This window comes from Bombina bombina, chromosome 7 (genome assembly GCF_027579735.1).
Source record: "Bombina bombina isolate aBomBom1 chromosome 7, aBomBom1.pri, whole genome shotgun sequence".
Classification (NCBI taxonomy): Eukaryota; Metazoa; Chordata; class Amphibia; order Anura; family Bombinatoridae; genus Bombina; species Bombina bombina.
This window is the reverse complement of record NC_069505.1, coordinates 440038386-440056989: the sequence shown is the minus strand read 5'-3', so window position 1 is coordinate 440056989 and position 18604 is coordinate 440038386. Positions and strand designations below refer to the sequence as shown.

General features: G+C 44.7%; 1 protein-coding gene across 3 annotated transcripts in view; it reads left to right on the top strand.

Moving 5' to 3' along the window:
* LUC7L2 (LUC7 like 2, pre-mRNA splicing factor) overlaps positions 1-18604 on the top strand; it is a 225451-nt gene that overhangs the window by 188945 nt on the left and 17902 nt on the right. For all 3 annotated transcript variants that reach the window (XM_053721357.1, XM_053721358.1, XM_053721356.1), the window contains one exon: positions 7484-7666. In XM_053721357.1, coding sequence (XP_053577332.1) covers positions 7484-7666 — 183 coding nt within the window. The remainder of the gene's footprint in view (positions 1-7483; positions 7667-18604) is intronic.

Below are 18604 nucleotides of genomic sequence, written 5' to 3'. Positions count from 1 at the left end.
TAATCGGCTTAATGGTAGCGGCAATGGACATAGTACATAGGACATAGTACCCTTTGCACGCTTACACCTCAGACCACTGCAACTGTGCATGCTAAGTCAGTGGAATGGGGATTACTCAGACTTATCCCCTTCTCTGAATCTGGATCAAGAGACCAGAAATTCTCTTCTATGGTGGCTTTCTCGGCCACATCTGTCCAGGGGGATGCCATTCAGCAGACCAGACTGGACAATTGTAACAACAGACGCCAGCCTTCTAGGTTGGGGTGCCGTCTGGAATTCTCTGAAGGCTCAGGGACAATGGAGTCAGGAGGAGAGTCTCCTGCCAATAAACATTCTGGAATTGAGAGCAGTTCTCAATGCCCTCCTGGCTTGGCCCCAGTTGACAACTCGGGGGTTCATCAGGTTTCAGTCGGACAACATCACGACTGTAGCTTACATCAACCATCAGGGAGGGACAAGAAGCTCCCTAGCTATGATGGAAGTATCAAGGATAATTTGCTGGGCAGAGTCTCACTCTTGCCACCTGTCAGCAATCCACATCCCGGGAGTGGAGAACTGGGAGGCGGATTTCTTAAGTCGTCAGACTTTTCATCCGGGGGAGTGGGAACTTCATCCGGAGGTCTTTGCCCAAATACTTCGACGTTGGGGCAAACCAGAGATAGATCTTATGGCGTCTCGACAGAACGCCAAGCTTCCTCGTTACGGGTCCAGATCCAGGGATGCAGGAGCAGTCCTGATAGATGCTCTGACAGCACCTTGGGACTTCAGGATGGCTTACGTGTTTCCACCCTTCCCATTGCTTCCTCGATTGATTGCCAGAATCAAACAAGAGAGAGCATCAGTGATTCTAATAGCACCTGCGTGGCCACGCAGGACTTGGTATGCAGACCTGGTGGACATGTCATCCTGTCCACCTTGGTCTCTACCTCTGAAACAGGACCTTCTGATACAGGGTCCCTTCAAACATCAAAATCTAACTTCTCTGAAGCTGACTGCTTGGAAATTGAACGCTTGATTTTATCAAGACGTGGATTTTCTGAGTCAGTTATTGATACCTTAATACAGGCTAGGAAACCTGTTACCAGAAAGATTTACCATAAGATATGGCGTAAATACCTATATTGGTGTGAATCCAAAGGTTACTCTTGGAGTAAGGTTAGGATTCCTAGGATATTGTCTTTTCTACAAGAAGGTTTAGAAAAGGGTTTATCTGCTAGTTCATTAAAGGGACAGATCTCAGCTCTGTCCATTCTGTTACACAAACGTCTGTCAGAAGTTCCTGACGTCCAGGCTTTTTGTCAGGCTTTGGCCAGAATTAAGCCTGTGTTTAAAACTGTTGCTCCACCATGGAGTTTAAACCTTGTTCTTAATGTTTTACAGGGCGTTCCGTTTGAACCCCTTCATTCCATTGATATAAAGTTGTTATCTTGGAAAGTTCTATTTTTAATGGCTATTTCCTCGGCTCGAAGAGTCTCTGAATTATCAGCCTTACATTGTGATTCTCCTTATTTGATTTTTCATTCGGATAAGGTAGTCCTGCGTACTAAACCTGGGTTCTTACCTAAGGTAGTTACTAACAGGAATATCAATCAAGAGATTGTTGTTCCTTCTTTATGCCCAAATCCTTCTTCAAAGAAGGAACGTCTACTGCACAACCTGGATGTAGTCCGTGCTCTAAAATTTTACTTACAGGCAACTAAGGAATTTCGACAAACGTCTTCTCTGTTTGTCATTTACTCTGGGCAGAGGAGAGGTCAAAAAGCTTCCGCTACCTCTCTTTCTTTTTGGCTTCGTAGCATAATTCGTTTAGCTTATGAGACTGCTGGACAGCAGCCTCCTGAAAGAATTACAGCTCATTCTACTAGAGCTGTGGCTTCCACTTGGGCCTTCAAGAATGAGGCCTCTGTTGAACAGATTTGCAAGGCTGCAACTTGGTCTTCGCTTCATACTTTTTCCAAATTTTACAAATTTGACACTTTTGCTTCATCGGAGGCTATTTTTGGGAGAAAGGTTCTTCAGGCAGTGGTTCCTTCTGTATAAAGAGCCTGCCTATCCCTCCCGTCATCCGTGTACTTTTGCTTTGGTATTGGTATCCCAGAAGTAATGATGACCCGTGGACTGATCACACTTAACAGAAGAAAACATAATTTATGCTTACCTGATAAATTCCTTTCTTCTGTAGTGTGATCAGTCCACGGCCCGCCCTGTTTTTAAGGCAGGTAAATATTTTTTAATTTATACTCCAGTCACCACTTCACCCTTGGCTTTTCCTTTCTCGTTGGTCCTTGGTCGAATGACTGGGAGTGACGTAGAGGGGAGGAGCTATATGCAGCTCTGCTGGGTGAATCCTCTTGCACTTCCTGTTGGGGAGGAGTAATATCCCAGAAGTAATGATGACCCGTGGACTGATCACACTACAGAAGAAAGGAATTTATCAGGTAAGCATAAATTATGTTTTTTTGGACTGTACAGTTCACCTTGTGTTCGGGCATGATTACATTCCGTTTTCTATTTCTGCATTCCCGACCGTGTGGCAAAGGAAATTTTCTAGCCCGCAGGGGTCTGGTCATAGGAGGTGGTGAGTGCCCCAGCCATTGTGGGTGTCAGGTGCCGTTTTTGTTTTACTTCTTTAGTCCATATTTCCTCTATCCAGTTATGGAGGATGCTGAGACTGTGCTAATTTCAGATTCAGTTACGGAGGATTCTGATACTGAGACTATTTTGATTTCAGATTCTGTGTCCGGTGACTAATCCGGACTGGCCTCGTTGACACATGTCAACCAGTTTTGTTCCGTATGCCATTTTAGAGTGCCTGGTTCCTCGGGCTCGGGGAATCAAGGGACAGCTGAGCCATCCGCCTCTGCGGGTCCTGTCCTTCGAAAGGCGAGTTCCCTAACAATTCAAACTTCTACACATGTGGGTAACCCAGTTTCTGATTCCTCCATGCAGGGTGGCGTGTTCCCCCCGGAGGTTGCAGCACGTTTTCGCTTCCACATAATGTTGGCGATTGTTCGTCTGCAGAGTCCAGACATTTATTTGAGAATGTGCTTGTGCCCTATTGTCCCGGGCCTTCCGCCTTGGGGAGGGCCTCTACAGTTCCCCACAGGTGTTACTGTCCCTAAGTATTGTGCCTTTCGTTACAGGATTGCGCGCCTTTGCCTTTTTGCTCAGACATGTTTTTCAATTATTGAATGACCCTATCGTTACCAGATACAGGGATTTTCAGTCTACTAATTCGAATGGTGCACCTCATTAAACATGTGGGGATAAGTTTTTTGAAAGCTAGGGCTCCGTTTGGCTTGTCCTGCGGGCAGGCCTGTGTCTTTTTGGGCGTTAACCTCCGGGTTGCCTTATATTTTATTTGTATCCAATGGGATGTCTTTTATTTGGTTTTGCTTCCTTCAGGAACCTTCTGGGATCGATACTCTTTGTTCTTCGGAAGTTGTTTTGGACACGTTAGTCCTATGTTATAAGGTCTGTTTTCTTTTTTCTCCTTTATGAGAGAGAATTTTGCAGCTTGCCAGTTAGGACCCTAAGTGCAGGCTGGTCCTGTTGGGTTCATTCTGTCTTGTTGCTGTTCAGACACGTGGCGCTGTTCTGCTCGGCTGGTACGGTAGAAGCACTGAGTGATCAGGTTATCATTGGTTTTCATGTTCAACTAAGCATTCGAGAGGACCTGTGGGTCTGTAGGGCGGGCAGGATTCTTTCAGTCCTTATAGCCTTCAGTCATAGATGACCGGGTCAGGGGAGGTTTTTCCGCTGCGTTACTGACATCTGATATTTTCAGACCATAGTGTTTCCTCCCCCATGCGGTGGAGGGTGGGAGGGCTTAGTGCCCCATTGCAGTTTGAGCAGTTTGGCCTTCATTTTTATTCCTCTGGATTGCCCTTGTGGGCGTGATCCAACAGCTTGTATCAAATTAGGGTGTCTAGCCTGTGGAGGGTTTTCAGTTTAAAACCAGTACAGTTCTTGGCACCTTGCAGGTGTGCGCATACACTATTTATAGCGTATCTAGATACAGCTCTTACTCTTGATGTGTACTGTCTGTCTGAGTGATGAGACCTTTGGGTCTGCTTCCATTGTCCCAGAGTGAGTTTGATCTCCTTTTAGGGATCTGTATTCCGGGTGATGGTTGATCCCTGTGGGGACTTTGTTTAGCTTGCGGTTTCCCGAAGCTGGGAAGGCTTAGCGCCTGTCTCTTCTGTGTGTCCTCTGCTGGTGTGGAGGTGATGGGGAGACTAGCCCTGCTAGAACGGGGTTTTTTTCGGACCTCGAGGTATCCCTTATGTTGTCCTGAGGCCTTGAGAAGTCTCTTCATAGGACTTCTAGCCTTGCTCCTTGGAGCGTTGGACTTGGCTAACGATGGTTCCTTCGTTTGGTCGGAGCTTTCAAGTCCTTTTCGCTATCCGGATTCTCTGGATATGCATTCATATCCCTGGTGTCTGGCTTTTTGGCCAGGTGGGGTGTTTAGTTCTAGGGTAAGGTTGTTAGGTGCCCGGACCTGTTTTTCTTCCCGAGACTTCAGATTTGCTGTGGCTTCTGGCCTTTTTCCTGACCCAGTCTTGGGTTGTTTTAGAGTCTTGGATCTCAGGGCTGGTCGGGGTGTTCCACGGTAGTGGGAACTTGGGCTTTGTCCTTGCTCCATCTATCTGACCTGGTCATGATGGCCAGGTTTTCGGAGTATGTATTACTCTTTGCAACAGAGCAGGCCAGGTGCACTAGGTTTAGCTTTGTGACTTGCGCCTCCAAGGGTTGTTGATTCATACCCAGCTGCTGGCGCTGGATGTCCATTTCTAGTGCGCCTTACGGTTGCATTCCCTTTGTCAGCTTGCCAGTGTAACCCGGGAATTCCCTGCTCTGCAGGCGAATGGGTTGGCTGTGTCTCTGCTTGGCAAGCCACTTGTAGGGGGGTCCTTTTCTAGGACATTCGTGTTGTAGATTTGTCCTCCCATTAGCCGGTGGCTTCGGGCCTTGAGGACATTTGTTGCCTTTCTGGCCTCATCCCTTCTTTAGGGTATATTCTCCCTATGGAGATGGAGTCCTTTCTTGGGGCTTGTCCTGGTTGGGAGGCGGAAAGGGGGGGATGGGTTCCCCCTGGGTTCTTGCCGGCTCCAAGTCAGACTTGTGAGGCCTTTTTTTGTTAGATCCTTAGGTCTATGGTCCTGTTTCGGAGTTGGGTTGTACCTGTACTCTGTGGGGATGGCGCTGCTATCATTATGCTCGTTCCTGTACCAGTTTCAGGATTCTTCTGTTCCTCGGTTAGGGATCCCTGAGGCTGGGTTGGTCCAGCTGAGTGGGGGTCTGCAGGTCAGGATGGCCGAGTGGTCTAAGGCGCTGCGTTCAGGTCGCAGTCTCCTCTGGATGTGCGGACTTATTGAGTCTATCTTGTTTGCTCAGTCTGCTAGGATATGGATTTCCTTTTCAACATGCTCCTTTGCTTTTAGGAGAGAGTTTCCTCTTCCTTCGGGCTCTGAAGGTATACTCTCCTTCTCTGGGGGCCTCAATTGAGGTTTTGTGTCCCTTTTTTTGTGACCTGTGTGTAGGTCTGGTGGCTTAGGTTGCCTGGAGCGTGCCCTCTGAGTGCTGCTTTTGCAGTTTTCTTTCTGCTTGACTGTTTCTTCCTCCTCGCAAGGACCCTCTGTGTCGTCCCGTTATGGACTCTGGGTTCTTCCACATTTTTTTTTTGTGGTTGAATACTTTGGTATTCTCTGTTCCGACGCTTAGAGGGCTTTGCCGTTTTTGGTTGCATTCAGTACATGCAGGATTATTGGAGACAAGTCTTTTCTGTCTCTGTGCCTGGGTTTATCCCGGGTTTCGCTGGTATAGGCGTGGCCTCCTTTCTTGTTTGGGCCCCTTTGGGTCTTTGTGAGTTGGACTCACTATTGGAGGTGTTCTTTTTTTGAAAGGGGACCTTTTGGTTTCCTTGGTTCTCCTTGCCTTGTCCCCTTAGGGGTTTTGGCTGATGTTCCCTTCATTAGTGGGGGGTGACTTGGTTGGGCGATGGTGTCTCCTGCAGGACTGTTGGCTCAGTCGAGTCCGTTTTTCTGTCTCTAGTTGGGCTTCTGGACTAGCTGCGAGTCAGTGTCCTTGAGGCTTTTCCTTCAAAATTTTCTCGGCTTCAGACGAAGCAGGGTTTTTTATTGGGTAGAGGTTCAGGCCTTCCTTATATTCACTGTTTTGTACAGGCTTTAGTTCTTATTAAGCCTGTCATTAAATCAATCTCTCCTCCTTGTAGTCTTAATTTGGTTTTGAGTCCTTTACAGGTTCCTCCATTTTGAGCCTATGCATTCTTTGGAATTTAACTACTTTCTTGGAAAGTGCTGTTCCTTTTGGCCATCTCTTCTGCTAGAGGAGTTTCTGAGCTATCTGCTCTTTATTGTGAATCTCCTTTTCTGATTTTTCATCAGGATAAGGCATTTTTGCGGACTTCATTTACATTTTTTCCTGAAGTTGTGAATTCTAACAACATTAGTAGAGAAATTGTTGTCCCTTTCTTGTGTCCTAATCCTAAGAATTCTTTGGAAAGATTATTACATTCTTTGGATGTGTTGAGTGCTTTGAAATATTATTTTGAAGCTACTAAAGATTTCAGGAAGACTTCTAGACTATTTGTTATATTTTCTGGTCCTAGGAAAGGTCAGAATGCTTCTGCTATTTCCTTGGCTTCTTGGTTAAAGCTTTTTGATTCTTCAAGCTTATTGGAGTCGGGTCAGGCCCCGCTTCAGAGAATTACAGCTCATTTTTCTAGATCAGTCTCCACTTTGTGGGCTTTTAAGAATGAAGCTTCAGTTGATCAGATTTGCAAAGCGGCAACTTGGTCCTCTTTGCATACATTTACTATATTCTACCATTTCGATGTATTTGCTTCTTCAGAAGCCGTTTTTGGTAGAAGAGTTCTTCAGGCATATGTTTGTTTGATTCTTCTGCTGATGTTTTAAGTTTTTCTTGTCATTTGAAGAATAACCTTATATTTTGGGTTGTGGATTTAATTTTTCAGCGGAATATGGCTGTTTATTTTTTATCCTTCCCTCTCTAGTGACTCTTAAGTGGAGTTCAACATCTTGGGTATTGCTATCCCATACGTCACTAGCTCATGGACTCTTGCCAATTACATTAAAGAAAACATAATTTATGTAAGAATTTACCTGATTAATTTCTTTCATATTGGCAAGAGTCCATGAGGCCCTCCCTTTTTATGGTGGTTATGATTTTTTTTGTATAAAGCACAATTATTCCAATTCCTTTGTTGATGATTTTTACTCCTTTCTTTATCACCCCACTTCTTGGCTATTCGTTAAACTGAATTGTGGGTGTGGTGAGGGGTGTATTTATAGGCATTTTGAGGTTTGGGAAACTTTGCCCCTCCTGGTAGGATTGTATATCCCATACTTCACTAGCTCATGGACTCTTGCCAATATGAAATAAATTAATTTATCAGGTAAATTCTTACATAAATTATGTTTTTTGTTTTGTTGCTACTTAGATCAAGGTCCAGGGAACACCGCAAGCACCGCTCTCGCTCCTCTTCTCGAGATCGCAAGAGAAAAACAAGGTCTCAGTCCCGTGACAAACATCACCGCCACCGATCCCGATCAAGGAGTCGCAGTCGGAGCAGAAGTCACCACCGGAGCAGAGATCGTAGCAGGGACCGGAACTCGAGGACAAAGTAAATATTTGTTTACCAATGTGTTAGGTGGAAAGAAGAGTTGATCATCAGCAGTGCTAGGAATGCAATGTGCCTTATTATGAGTTTATAGTCGTTCACTCTGATCAGTGAAAACAAAACTGATCTATATTTAATGCTTTTTATCAGGGTCACAGATTCCAGAGCAGAATTGTATCCTTTGTTGAAATGCATATATAGGTAGTCTCAGGAGCAGCAATGCACTAATGGGAGCTAACTGATGATGTCAAAAACAGAATGATTCCAGCCTCCAAATTCAATAAAAGACCTTTATTATTTCATGCAGGGTCCCAGAACAAACACAACGTTTCAAGTATACATGATTAAGGGTCTAGTATAGACCTGAAACGTTGTATTTGTTCTGGGACCCTGCATGAAATAAAGGTCTTTTATTGAATTTGGAGGCTGGAATCATTCTGTTTTTGATGTCTCAGAAGATTTGGCAAATCTGATATTCCGTGCCCCTTGACAGAAGAAAAAGTGTGCTGTTTTTCCACATTTTTTGGAAGTACCTAAGCTAACTGATGATGGTTAGCTGCACATATCTCTTGTCATTGGCTCACCAGATGTGTTCAGCTAGCTTACAGTAGTGTTGCTGTGTTGTTTAATGCCTTTGCAAGGGTGTTAAACAGGTATATGCAAGCAACAGTGCAATAATAAAGTACCTAACAAAGCATTTTCCTCTCAGTGGGTTCAATACTCATATCAGCAATTCAAGCAGTAGCCTATATTCTAGCTAAATGCATGTTCTTGGTGCCTCTTTTCTTTTTTAAGACACGATGAGTCCACGGATCATCTTAATTACTAATGGGATATTCACCTCCTGGTCAGCAGGAGGAGGCAAAGAGCACCACAGCAGAGCTGTTAAATAGCTCCTCCCTTCCCTCCCACTCCAGTCATTCTCTTTACCTATGTTAGTGATAGAAAGAGGTAAAGTGAGGTGTTAGATTAGATTCTTCAATCAAGAGTTTATTATTTTTAAAGTAGTACAAGATTGTGCTACTTTGTTCTTGGGTGTAGCCGTAGTCCATATCAGTTTCTTCAGTAGAGCTTTTGGTGGCTTTAGAGCAATGGCAACTTGTGGGACATAATTCTCACTGCGCCTCCCATACATGTATGCTGCCCTAACCCTGAAAAATTTGAGCGATATTACTCAGTATTTTCTCCTCTTTCACAGGTCCATGTGAGAAATAGGACCTCGCAAACCTGGGAGCTGCCTTTGCTGTCGGGCAGTATATGAGGTAAGTGCTGCCTTTATTTCTGGGGACATAAAGAAGGAACTCAGAAGAAGTTGGGCACTTACTCTGTATGGATGGGATTTATAAAGAAGCCCTTAATGGATGGGCACTTTATTTTTATTTTGCATAAATTCTCCCTGATACTTAGGAGATTATGTGACAGCTCGCGCAGGCACTGGGGCCACTCTGTATTTATTTTGACTCACAGGGCATGACGATGGTGGTAATCACATCTCCGGGAGTTACTTAAAGAAACATGCCGACCGGGAGATGACTGTACTGAAAGGCTTAGTTTCTAAGGCACTTTATCTAATCTCCCGGCAGTTTCATAAGAAACATGCCGACCGGGAGATTACTGTACTGTCATCACCCTAGGCGGGTGTATTTATACTAATTGGTCTCTGAGGCGCTGTATCTAATCTCCCGGCGGTTTCATAAGAAACTTGCCGACCGAGAGTTTACTGTGCTAATTTCTCTTGTAAAGGTGTATCCAGTCCACGGGTTCATCCATTACTTGTGGGATATTCTCCTTCCCAACAGGAAGCTGCAAGAGGACACCCACAGCAGAACTGTCTATATAGCTCCTCCCCTAACTGCCACCCCCAGTCATTCTCTTGCAGCTCTCGACAAGAAAGGAAGTATCAAGAGAGATGTGGTGACTTGGTGTAGACAATATTATGGCTTTTAAAGATTTATCACCTGAGGTTTCTGAGACTGACATCTAGCTCTCCCCACGTGTCAGAACCTATAACTCCCGCTCAAGGGATGCCAAGTACATCTAGCGCGTCCAATGCGTTTACAAGACATGGCGGCAGTTATGAATCATACCCTCACTGAGGTATTGTCCAAACTGCCAGGGTTATAAGGAAAGCGAGACAGCTCTGGGGCTAGAACAAATACAGAGCTCTCTGACGCTTTAGTAGCTATGTCTGATATACCCTCACAATGTGCAGAAGTTGAAGCAGGAGAGCTTCTATCTGTGGGTGACTTCTCTGATTCAGGGAAGGCGTTACTTCAGTCTGACTCTGAAATGACAGCATTTAAATTTAAGCTTGAACACCTCCGCGTGTTGCTCAGGGAGGTTTTAGCGTCTCTGGATGACTGTGACACCATTGTAGTCCCAGAGAAATTGTGTAAAATGGACAAATACTTTGCAGTGCCTGTTTACACTGATGTTTTTCCAATCCCTAAGAGGTTTTCAGAAATTATTACTAAGGAATGGGATAGACCAGGTGTGCCGTTCTCTCCCCCTCCTGCTTTTAATAAAATGTTTCCTATAGATGCCGCTACACGGGACTTGTGGCAGACAGTCCCTAAGGTGGAGGGAGCGGTCTCTACCCTAGCTAAGCGTACAACTATTCCTGTTGAGGACAGTTGTGCTTTCCTAGATCCTATGGATAAGAAATTAGAGGGTTTCCTTAAGAAAATCTTTATACAACAAGGTTTTTTTCTCCAGCCTCTTGCATGCATTGCCCCAGTCACTGCTGCAGCGGCTTTCTGGTTCGAGTCTCTGGAGGAGGCTTTACAGGTAGAGACCCCGTTGAATGATATCCTTGATAGGCTTAAAGCTCTTAAGTTAGCCAATTCATTTATTTCTGACGCCGTTTTTTATTTAACCAAGCTAACGGCTAAAAATTCAGGTTTTGCCATTCAGGCACGTAGGGCGCTATGGCTTAAATCCTGGTCAGCTGATGTCACTTCAAAGTCTAAACTTCTCAATATCCCCTTCAAAGGGCAGACCCTATTTGGGCCTGGACTGAAGGAGATCATTTCTGATATTACTGGAGGAAAAGGCCACGCCCTTCCCCAGGATAGGTCCAAGAAGTTAAGGACCAAACAGACTAATTTTCGTTTCCTTCGAAACTTCAAGAGTGGCGCAGCTTCATCTTCCTCTTCTACAAAACAAGAGGGAAATTTTGCCCAGTCCAAGCTAGTCTGGAGACCTAACCAGGCTTGGAACAAGGGGAAACAAGCCAAAAAGCCTGCTGCTGCCTCCAAGACAGCATGAAGGAGTAGCCCCCGATCCGGGACCGGATCTAGTGGGGGGCAGACTTTCTCTCTTCACCCAGGCTTGGGCAAGAGACGTCCAGGATCCCTGGGCTCTGGAGATTGTTTCCCAGGGATATCTTCTGGATTTCAAAGCTTCATCTCCAAAGGGGAGATTTCATCTCTCACAATTATCTGCAAACCAGATAAAGAGAGAGGCATTCTTACATTGTGTTCAAGACCTACTAGTTATGGGAGTGATCCACCCAGTTCCAAAGGAGTAACAGGGGCAGGGCTTCTATTCAAATCTGTTTATAGTTCCCAAGAAAGAGGGAACTTTCAGACCAATCTTGGATCTCAAGATCCTAAACAAATTTCTCCGGGTCCCATCCTTCAAGATGGAGACTATTCGAACCATCCTACCTATGATCCAGGAGGGTCAATATATGACTACCATGGATTTAAAGGATGCTTATCTACATATTCCGATACACAGGGATCATCATCAGTTTCTCAGGTTCGCCTTCCTAGACAGGCTTTACCAGTTTGTGGCTCTTCCCTTTGGGTTAGCCACGGCACCAATAATCTTTACGAAGGTTCTAGGGTCCCTTCTGGCGGTTCTAAGACCGCAGGGTATAGCAGTAGCCCCTTACCTAGACGACATCCTGATACAGGCGTCAACTTTTCAATTCGCCAGGTCCCATACAGACACTGTTCTGGCATTCCTAAGGTCTCACGGGTGGAAGGTGAACGAAGGAAAGAGTTCTCTCTTACCTCTCACAAGAGTTTCCTTCCTAGGAACTCTGATAGATTCAGTAGAAATGAAGATTTATCTGACAGAGGTCAGGTTGTCAAAACTTCTAACTTCCTGCCGTGCTCTTTATTCCATTTCTCGTCCGTCAGTGGCTCAGTGTATGGATGTAATCGGATTAATGGTAGCGGCAATGGACATTGTTCCGTTTGCCCGCCTACATCTCAGACCACTGCAATTTTGCATGCTCAATCAGTGGAATAGGGATTACACAGATTTGTCCCCTCTACTAAATCTGGATCAAGAGACCAGGGATTCTCTTCTCTGGTGGCTATCTCGGGTCCATCTGTCCAAGGGATTGAGTTTCCGCAGGCCAGAATGGACTATAGTAACGACAGATGCCAGCCTTCTGGGCTGGGGTGCAGTCTGGAACTCCCTGAAGGCTCAGGGTTCGTGGACTCAGGAGGAGGCCCTCCTTCCGATAAACATTCTGGAACTAAGAGCGATATTCATTGCTCTTCAGGCTTGGCCTCAGCTAGCTGCGGTCAGGTTCATCAGATTTCAGTCGGACAACATCACGACTATAGCCTATATCAACCATCAGGGGGGAACAAGGAGTCCCCTGGCAATGTTGGAGGTTTCAAAGATAATTCTATGGGCAGAGGTTCACTCTTGCCATCTCTCAGCTATCCATATCCCAGGAGTAGAGAACTGGGAGGCGGATTTTCTAAGTCGGCAGACTTTTCATCCGGGGGAGTGGGAGCTCCATCCGGAGGTATTTGCCCAGTTGATCCAACTTTGGGGCAAACCAGAACTGGATCTCATGGCGTCTCGTCAGAACGCCAAGCTTCCTTGTTACGGGTCCAGGGTTCCCAAGGCAGCGCTGATAGATGCTCTAGCAGCACCCTGGTCCTTCAGCCTGTCTTATGTGTTTCCACCGTTTCCTCTGCTCCCTCGTCTGATTGCCAAGATCAAGCAGGAGAGAGCTTCAGTGATCTTGATAGCCCCTGCGTGGCCACGCAGGACTTGGTATGCAGATCTGGTGGACATGTCATCTTTTCCACCATGGACTCTGCCGCTAAGGCAGGACCTTCTACTTCAAGGTCCTTTCAAACATCCAAATCTAATTTCTCTACGTCTGACTGCTTGGAGATTGAACGCTTGATTCTATCAAAGCGTGGTTTTTCCGAATCAGTTATTGATACCTTAATTCAGGCTCGAAAGCCTGTCACCAGGAAAATCTATCATAAGATGTGGTGTAAATATCTTCATTGGTGTGAATCCAAGGGTTACTAATGGAGTAAGGTCAGGATTCCTAGGATATTATCTTTTCTCCAAGAAGGATTGGAGAAGGGTTTGTCAGCTAGTTCCTTAAAGGGACAGATTTCTGCTCTGTCTATTCTTTTGCACTAACGTCTGGCTGAGGTTCCAGATGTTCAGGCGTTTTGTCAGGCTTTAGTTAGAATCAAGCCTGTGTTTAAACCTGTTGCTCCGCCATGGAGTTTAAATTTAGTTCTTAAAGTTCTTCAAGGGGTTCCGTTTGAACCTTTGCATTCCATAGATATTAAGCTTTTATCTTGGAAAGTTCTGTTTTTAGTAGCTATCTCCTCGGCTCGAAGAGTTTCGGAGTTATCTGCTTTACAATGTGATTCCCCTTATCTGATTTTCCATGCAGATAAGTTAGTGTTACGTACCAAACCTGGGTTTCTTCCTAAGGTGGTATTTAATAAGAATATCAATCAGGAGATAGTTGTTCCTTCACTATGTCCTAATCCTTCTTCAAAGAAGGAACGTCTATTACACAATCTTGATGTGGTTCGTGCTTTAAAGTTTTATTTACAAGCTACAAAGGATTTTCGTCAAACATCTGCTTTGTTTGTTGTCTACTCTGGACAGAGGAGAGGCCAAAAGGCTTCGGCAACTTCTCTTTCTTTTTGGCTAAGAAGTATAATACGCTTAGCTTATGAGACTGCTGGCCAGCAGCCTCCTGAAAGAATTACAGCTCATTCTACTAGAGCAGTAGCTTCCACATGGGCTTTTAAACATGAGGCCTCTGTTGAACAGGTTTGTAAGGCGGCGACTTGGTCTTCGCTTCATACCTTTTCTAAATTTTATAAATTTTATACTTTTGCTTCTTCGGAGGCTATTTTTGGGAGAAAGGTCTTACAGGCAGTGGTGCCTTCCGTTTAAGTTCCTGCCTTGTCCCTCCCTGCATCCGTGTCCTAAAGCTTTGGTATTGGTATCCCACAAGTAATGGATGAACCCGTGAACTGGATACACCTTTACAAGAGAAAACAAAATTTATGCTTACCTGATAAATTTCTTTCTCTTGTGGTGTATCCAGTCCACGGCCCGCCCTGTCATTTTAAGGCAGGTGATTTTTTATTTTTATTTTTAAACTACTGTCACCACTGCACCCTATAGTTTCTCCTTTTTTTCTTGCTTGTCTTCGGTCGAATGACTGGGGGTGGCAGTTAGGGGAGGAGCTATATAGACAGCTCTGCTGTGGGTGTCCTCTTGCAGCTTCCTGTGGGGAAGGAGAATATCCCACAAGTAATGGATGAACCCGTGGACTGGATACACCACAAGAGAAATAAATTTATCAGGTAAGCATGAATTTTGTTTTTGCCCTAGGCGGGTGTGCTTTGGTGTTTTTACGTCTGGTTGATTATTGTCCTATTTAGTGTCTGGGGCACTTTATCTCATCTCCCGGCGGATACATAAGAAAAGTGCCAACTGGGAGATGAGTTTTTTTTGTCAAGTCTGTTTGGTTTGTCTCTGAATTTGCATAGCACGCCATAAAACGATATGGCGACTGGGAGAAGTCTGTTTTTGTTAAAGCCCACGACGGCAGTCCTTGGGGGGGGGGCGGTATTGCATACCGCTCCTTTTTCCCTTCTCTTCCAGAGCAGTTACTGGTCCTATACGCATCCTCATACTATATGTGTAATGAGACCGGAGACACTTTTTTCCCTGTTGCGGATCATGAATGTGCTGCTCAGAGGGAGATGGTTTTTCTGTTCAATCAGGCACCTCAGCACTGCTGAGGGGTTTTTGATAAATTACAAAGCCTATTTAAGCTGTTCTGTCATTTTTACAACAATATATAATAAAAAAATAAAAAAAATACTCTTTAAAATTTAAAGTGACAGTAACGTTTTTGTTTGGGTACAGTTATTCAATGATTAAAGGATTCTTTGGGAGCTCTTGGTTTTCTTGTCAATCCAGAGTGGACCAAGAGGCTATGCAGAGAGTCTCTTTTGCTATTCCTTAGGTATGTGAGGAATTTAATCCTTAGGAATAGTGTTTTGTTCTGAGACAACAGTTTTCAAAGAGGTTGTTGTTCAGAATTTTAATTTCAATGTTTATTATATACAATTTTCCCTTTTTGAAGTCCCAAAATGTATTGCCCTCACATGCAGTGCCCTGCGCTTCCTTTATAACTCATTTGAGTTACATTATTAGACTTCGCACTTATGTGTTTTGATGCATTGTCTGCTTTTCCAATATTACAGGGAAAGCGTTTGAGGTAGTGCAGACATTCAGCAAGTGATGTCTCTAAAACAGTGTAATTCCTCTTGTTGATGCTGAAGTTGTATTTTTCAAGTTTAAGCCATGTCTCCTGTCTGTTACTCAAGAAGGTTTTAGCTACTTTGGACAGCGACTCCTCAGTCGTAATTTTACAAAAAAAAAAAAGTTTTTTTTGTACACCAGGGCTTACAATTACAATGACAGCCATTTGTGTGCATTGCTACCGTCACTAGTGCGGCAGCATATTGGTTGAGGTGTTGCCTGATAACATCATCAGGACAGAAACTTCTTTAAGTGAAATCCCAGGATAGGATAAACGCCCTTAAACTGGCTAATCCCTTTATTATGGATGCTTCCCTTCAAGTTAATCAAAGCTGGGAGCTAAGATTTTGGTTTCTCTATTCTAGCTCGAGCCTTATGGTTAAAGCCTTGGTCTGCGGATGTGTCCTCTAAGTCTAAGCTTCTATACTTTATCGGATAGCCCAGCATGCTAAGGCACTGTGTGGTTAAGTTCTGTAGCAACCCAAGGGTTGCAGGTTCAGTCCCCTGCGAGGTCCACTCAAGTTTCATCCTCCTGAGGTCGACAGGATGAGCAGTGCCTTGAGACCCTTACGGGTGATTTGCCGTACTTTACAAGTACCCCATACATACATTCATAATTTTTAGCTATTCCTTACAAGGGGCAGACCTTGTTTGTACCTGGCCTGTTGGAGATTATCTCTGACATCACGGAAGCTAAGGGTCTCCTCCCTCAGGATAAGGGAAAAGGACGACAGAGCAACTTTCGTTCCTTCCGAATCTTCAAGGGAAATTCTTCCTCTACTGCCTCCAAACAGGAACAGACTAAACCTGCATGGAGAGAACAATCCAAAAAGCCTGCTGTTGAATCAAGGACAGCATGAAGGGCAGGCCCCCGATTCGGGACCGGATCTTGTAGGGGGCAGACTTTCCTCCTTCGTTCAGGCTTGGGTTTGAGAGGTTCAGGATCCCGGGACAATAGAGATAGTGTCCCAGGGATACAGGTTAGCGTTCAAAGGTTTTCCTCCCAGAAGCAGGTTTCTGTTTTCAGGATTGTCTGCAGTCCAGACAAAAAGAGGCGTTCTTACTCTGCGTAAGAGACTTTTCCAACCTGGGAGTGATCGGTCCGGTGTAAGAACAGGGTTTGGGATTTCATTCCAATCTGTTCATGGTTCCCAAAAGGGACCTTCAAGCCAGTTTTAGATCTCAAGAGTCTAAACAAATTTCTCAGAGTACCGTCCTTCAAGATGGAAACTATTCGTTCCAGTTTTGCTTTGATCCAAGAGAGTCAATTAATAACAGTGGATTTAAAGGACGCATTCCTGCATGTTCCCATTTACAGGGATCATCACATGTTCCTAAAGTTTGTTTTTCTGTACAAACACGTCCAGTTTGTGGCCCGTTACTTCGGTCTTGCCACAACTTTCAGAATTTTTACAAGGGTTCTGGGATTACGGTTTGCTTTGCTTTGGTTAAGCATGTTCAAGGAACGGAGATTATGCGAACTTGTCTCCTCGAATACTACTGGAGCAGGAGACGAGGGATTCTCTTCAATAGTGGTTGTCTCTGAATCATCTCTCCCAAGGAATCTGCCTTCGCAGACCATCTTGGGTGATTGTGTCAACTGACGCCAGCCTTATAGGATAGGGAGTGGTCTGGGGCTCCTTAAAGGGCTCAGGGAGTTTGGACTCAGTCTGTTCTACCTATAAACATTCTGGAGCTGAGAGCGATCTTGAAGGCTCTTATGGCCTGGCCCTAGTTAGCCTTGGTCCAGTTTATCAGGTTCCAGTCGGACAGTATATTTTCAGTGGCTTACATCTATCATCGGGCAGGAACGAGAAGTTCCTTAGCGATGATCGAGGTAACAAAAAATAATTCAGTGGGCAGAGGCCCATTCTTGTTGCCTGTCGGTGACCCACATTCCAGGGGTGAACAACTGGGAGGCGGACTTCCTGAGCAGGCAGACCTTTCATCCGGGGGAGTGGGAACTCCAAGTGTTCTCCTGACTGATTCTCAGGTGGGTTCAGCCGGAATTAGATCTCTTGGCATCCCGGCAGAATGCCAAGTTCCTGAGACACGGGTAGAGGTTCAGGGATTCCTAGGCGAACTGTTGGATGCTTTGGCGGTTCCTTGGACCTTCTCTCTAGCATATCTATTTCCTCCGTTTGCGCTTCTTCCTCGAGTCATTGCTCGAATCAAGCAGGTGAGGGCATCGGTGATCCTCATCGCTCCTGCTTGGCCTCGCAGGATTTGGAATGCAGATCTGGTGGACATGTCATCTCTGCCGCCTTGGTGATTTCCGTTGAGGCAGGACCTTCTAATTCAAGTGCCATTCCTTCACCCACATCTAGTTTCTCTGAAGCTGATTGCTTGGAGATTTAACGCTTAATGTTATCCAAGCGGGGGTTTTCTGACTCGGTCATAGAGACCATGATTCAGACTTTTAAGCCTGTAAATAGAAAGATTTGCTTTAAGATATGACGTACATATCTCTATTGGTGTGAATCCAAGAGCTACTCATGGAGTAGTTAGGATCCCTAGAATTTTGTCTTTTCTCCAAGAAGGTTTGGAGAAAGGCTTATTGACTAGTTCCCTAAAGGGTCAAATCTGGGCCTTCTCTATTTTGTTTTTCCCACATGTCTGGCGGATGTTCCAGATGTGCAATCATTTTGTCAGGCCTTGGTCAGGATTAGGCCTTTGTTTACACCAGTTACTCCTCCATGGAGTCTGAATTTAATTCTTAAGTTCTTCAAGGGATTCAGTTTGAGCCTATGCATTCCTTAGATATTAAGTTATCTTGGAAAGTTTTTTTTCCTGTTGCGATTTCTTCTGCTCAGAGAGTGTCAGAGCTTTTGGCATTACAGTATCTTATCTTATTTTTCATTCAGATAAGGTAGTTTTATGTACTAAATTAGGATTTCTTCCTATAGTTGTTTCTGATCGGAACATTATTCAGGTAATTGTTGTTCCTTCCTTGTGTCCTAATCCTTCTCAAAAGGGAAGACTTCTGCACAATTTGGATGTGGTCCGTGAGTTAAAGTTTTTCTTGCAAGAGATTAAGGACTTTCGTCAGTCTTCTTCTTTGTTTGTATTTTTCTCAGGAAAATGTAAGGGACAGAAAGTTATGAGTACTTTTCTTTCTCTTCGGCTGAAGAGTATCATATGTTTTGCATATGAGACTGCTGGTCAGCAGCCTCCAGAGATACGGCTCATTCCACGAGGATTGTTGCTTCCTCATGGGCGTTCAAACATGAAGCTTCTGTGGAACAGATTTGCAAGGCTGCAACTTGGTCCTCTCTTCACACTTTTTCAAAGTTCTACAAATTTGGCAATTTTGCCTCGGCCAAGGCCACTTTTGGGAGAAAGGTTCTTCAAGCAGTGGTGCCTTCCGTTTAA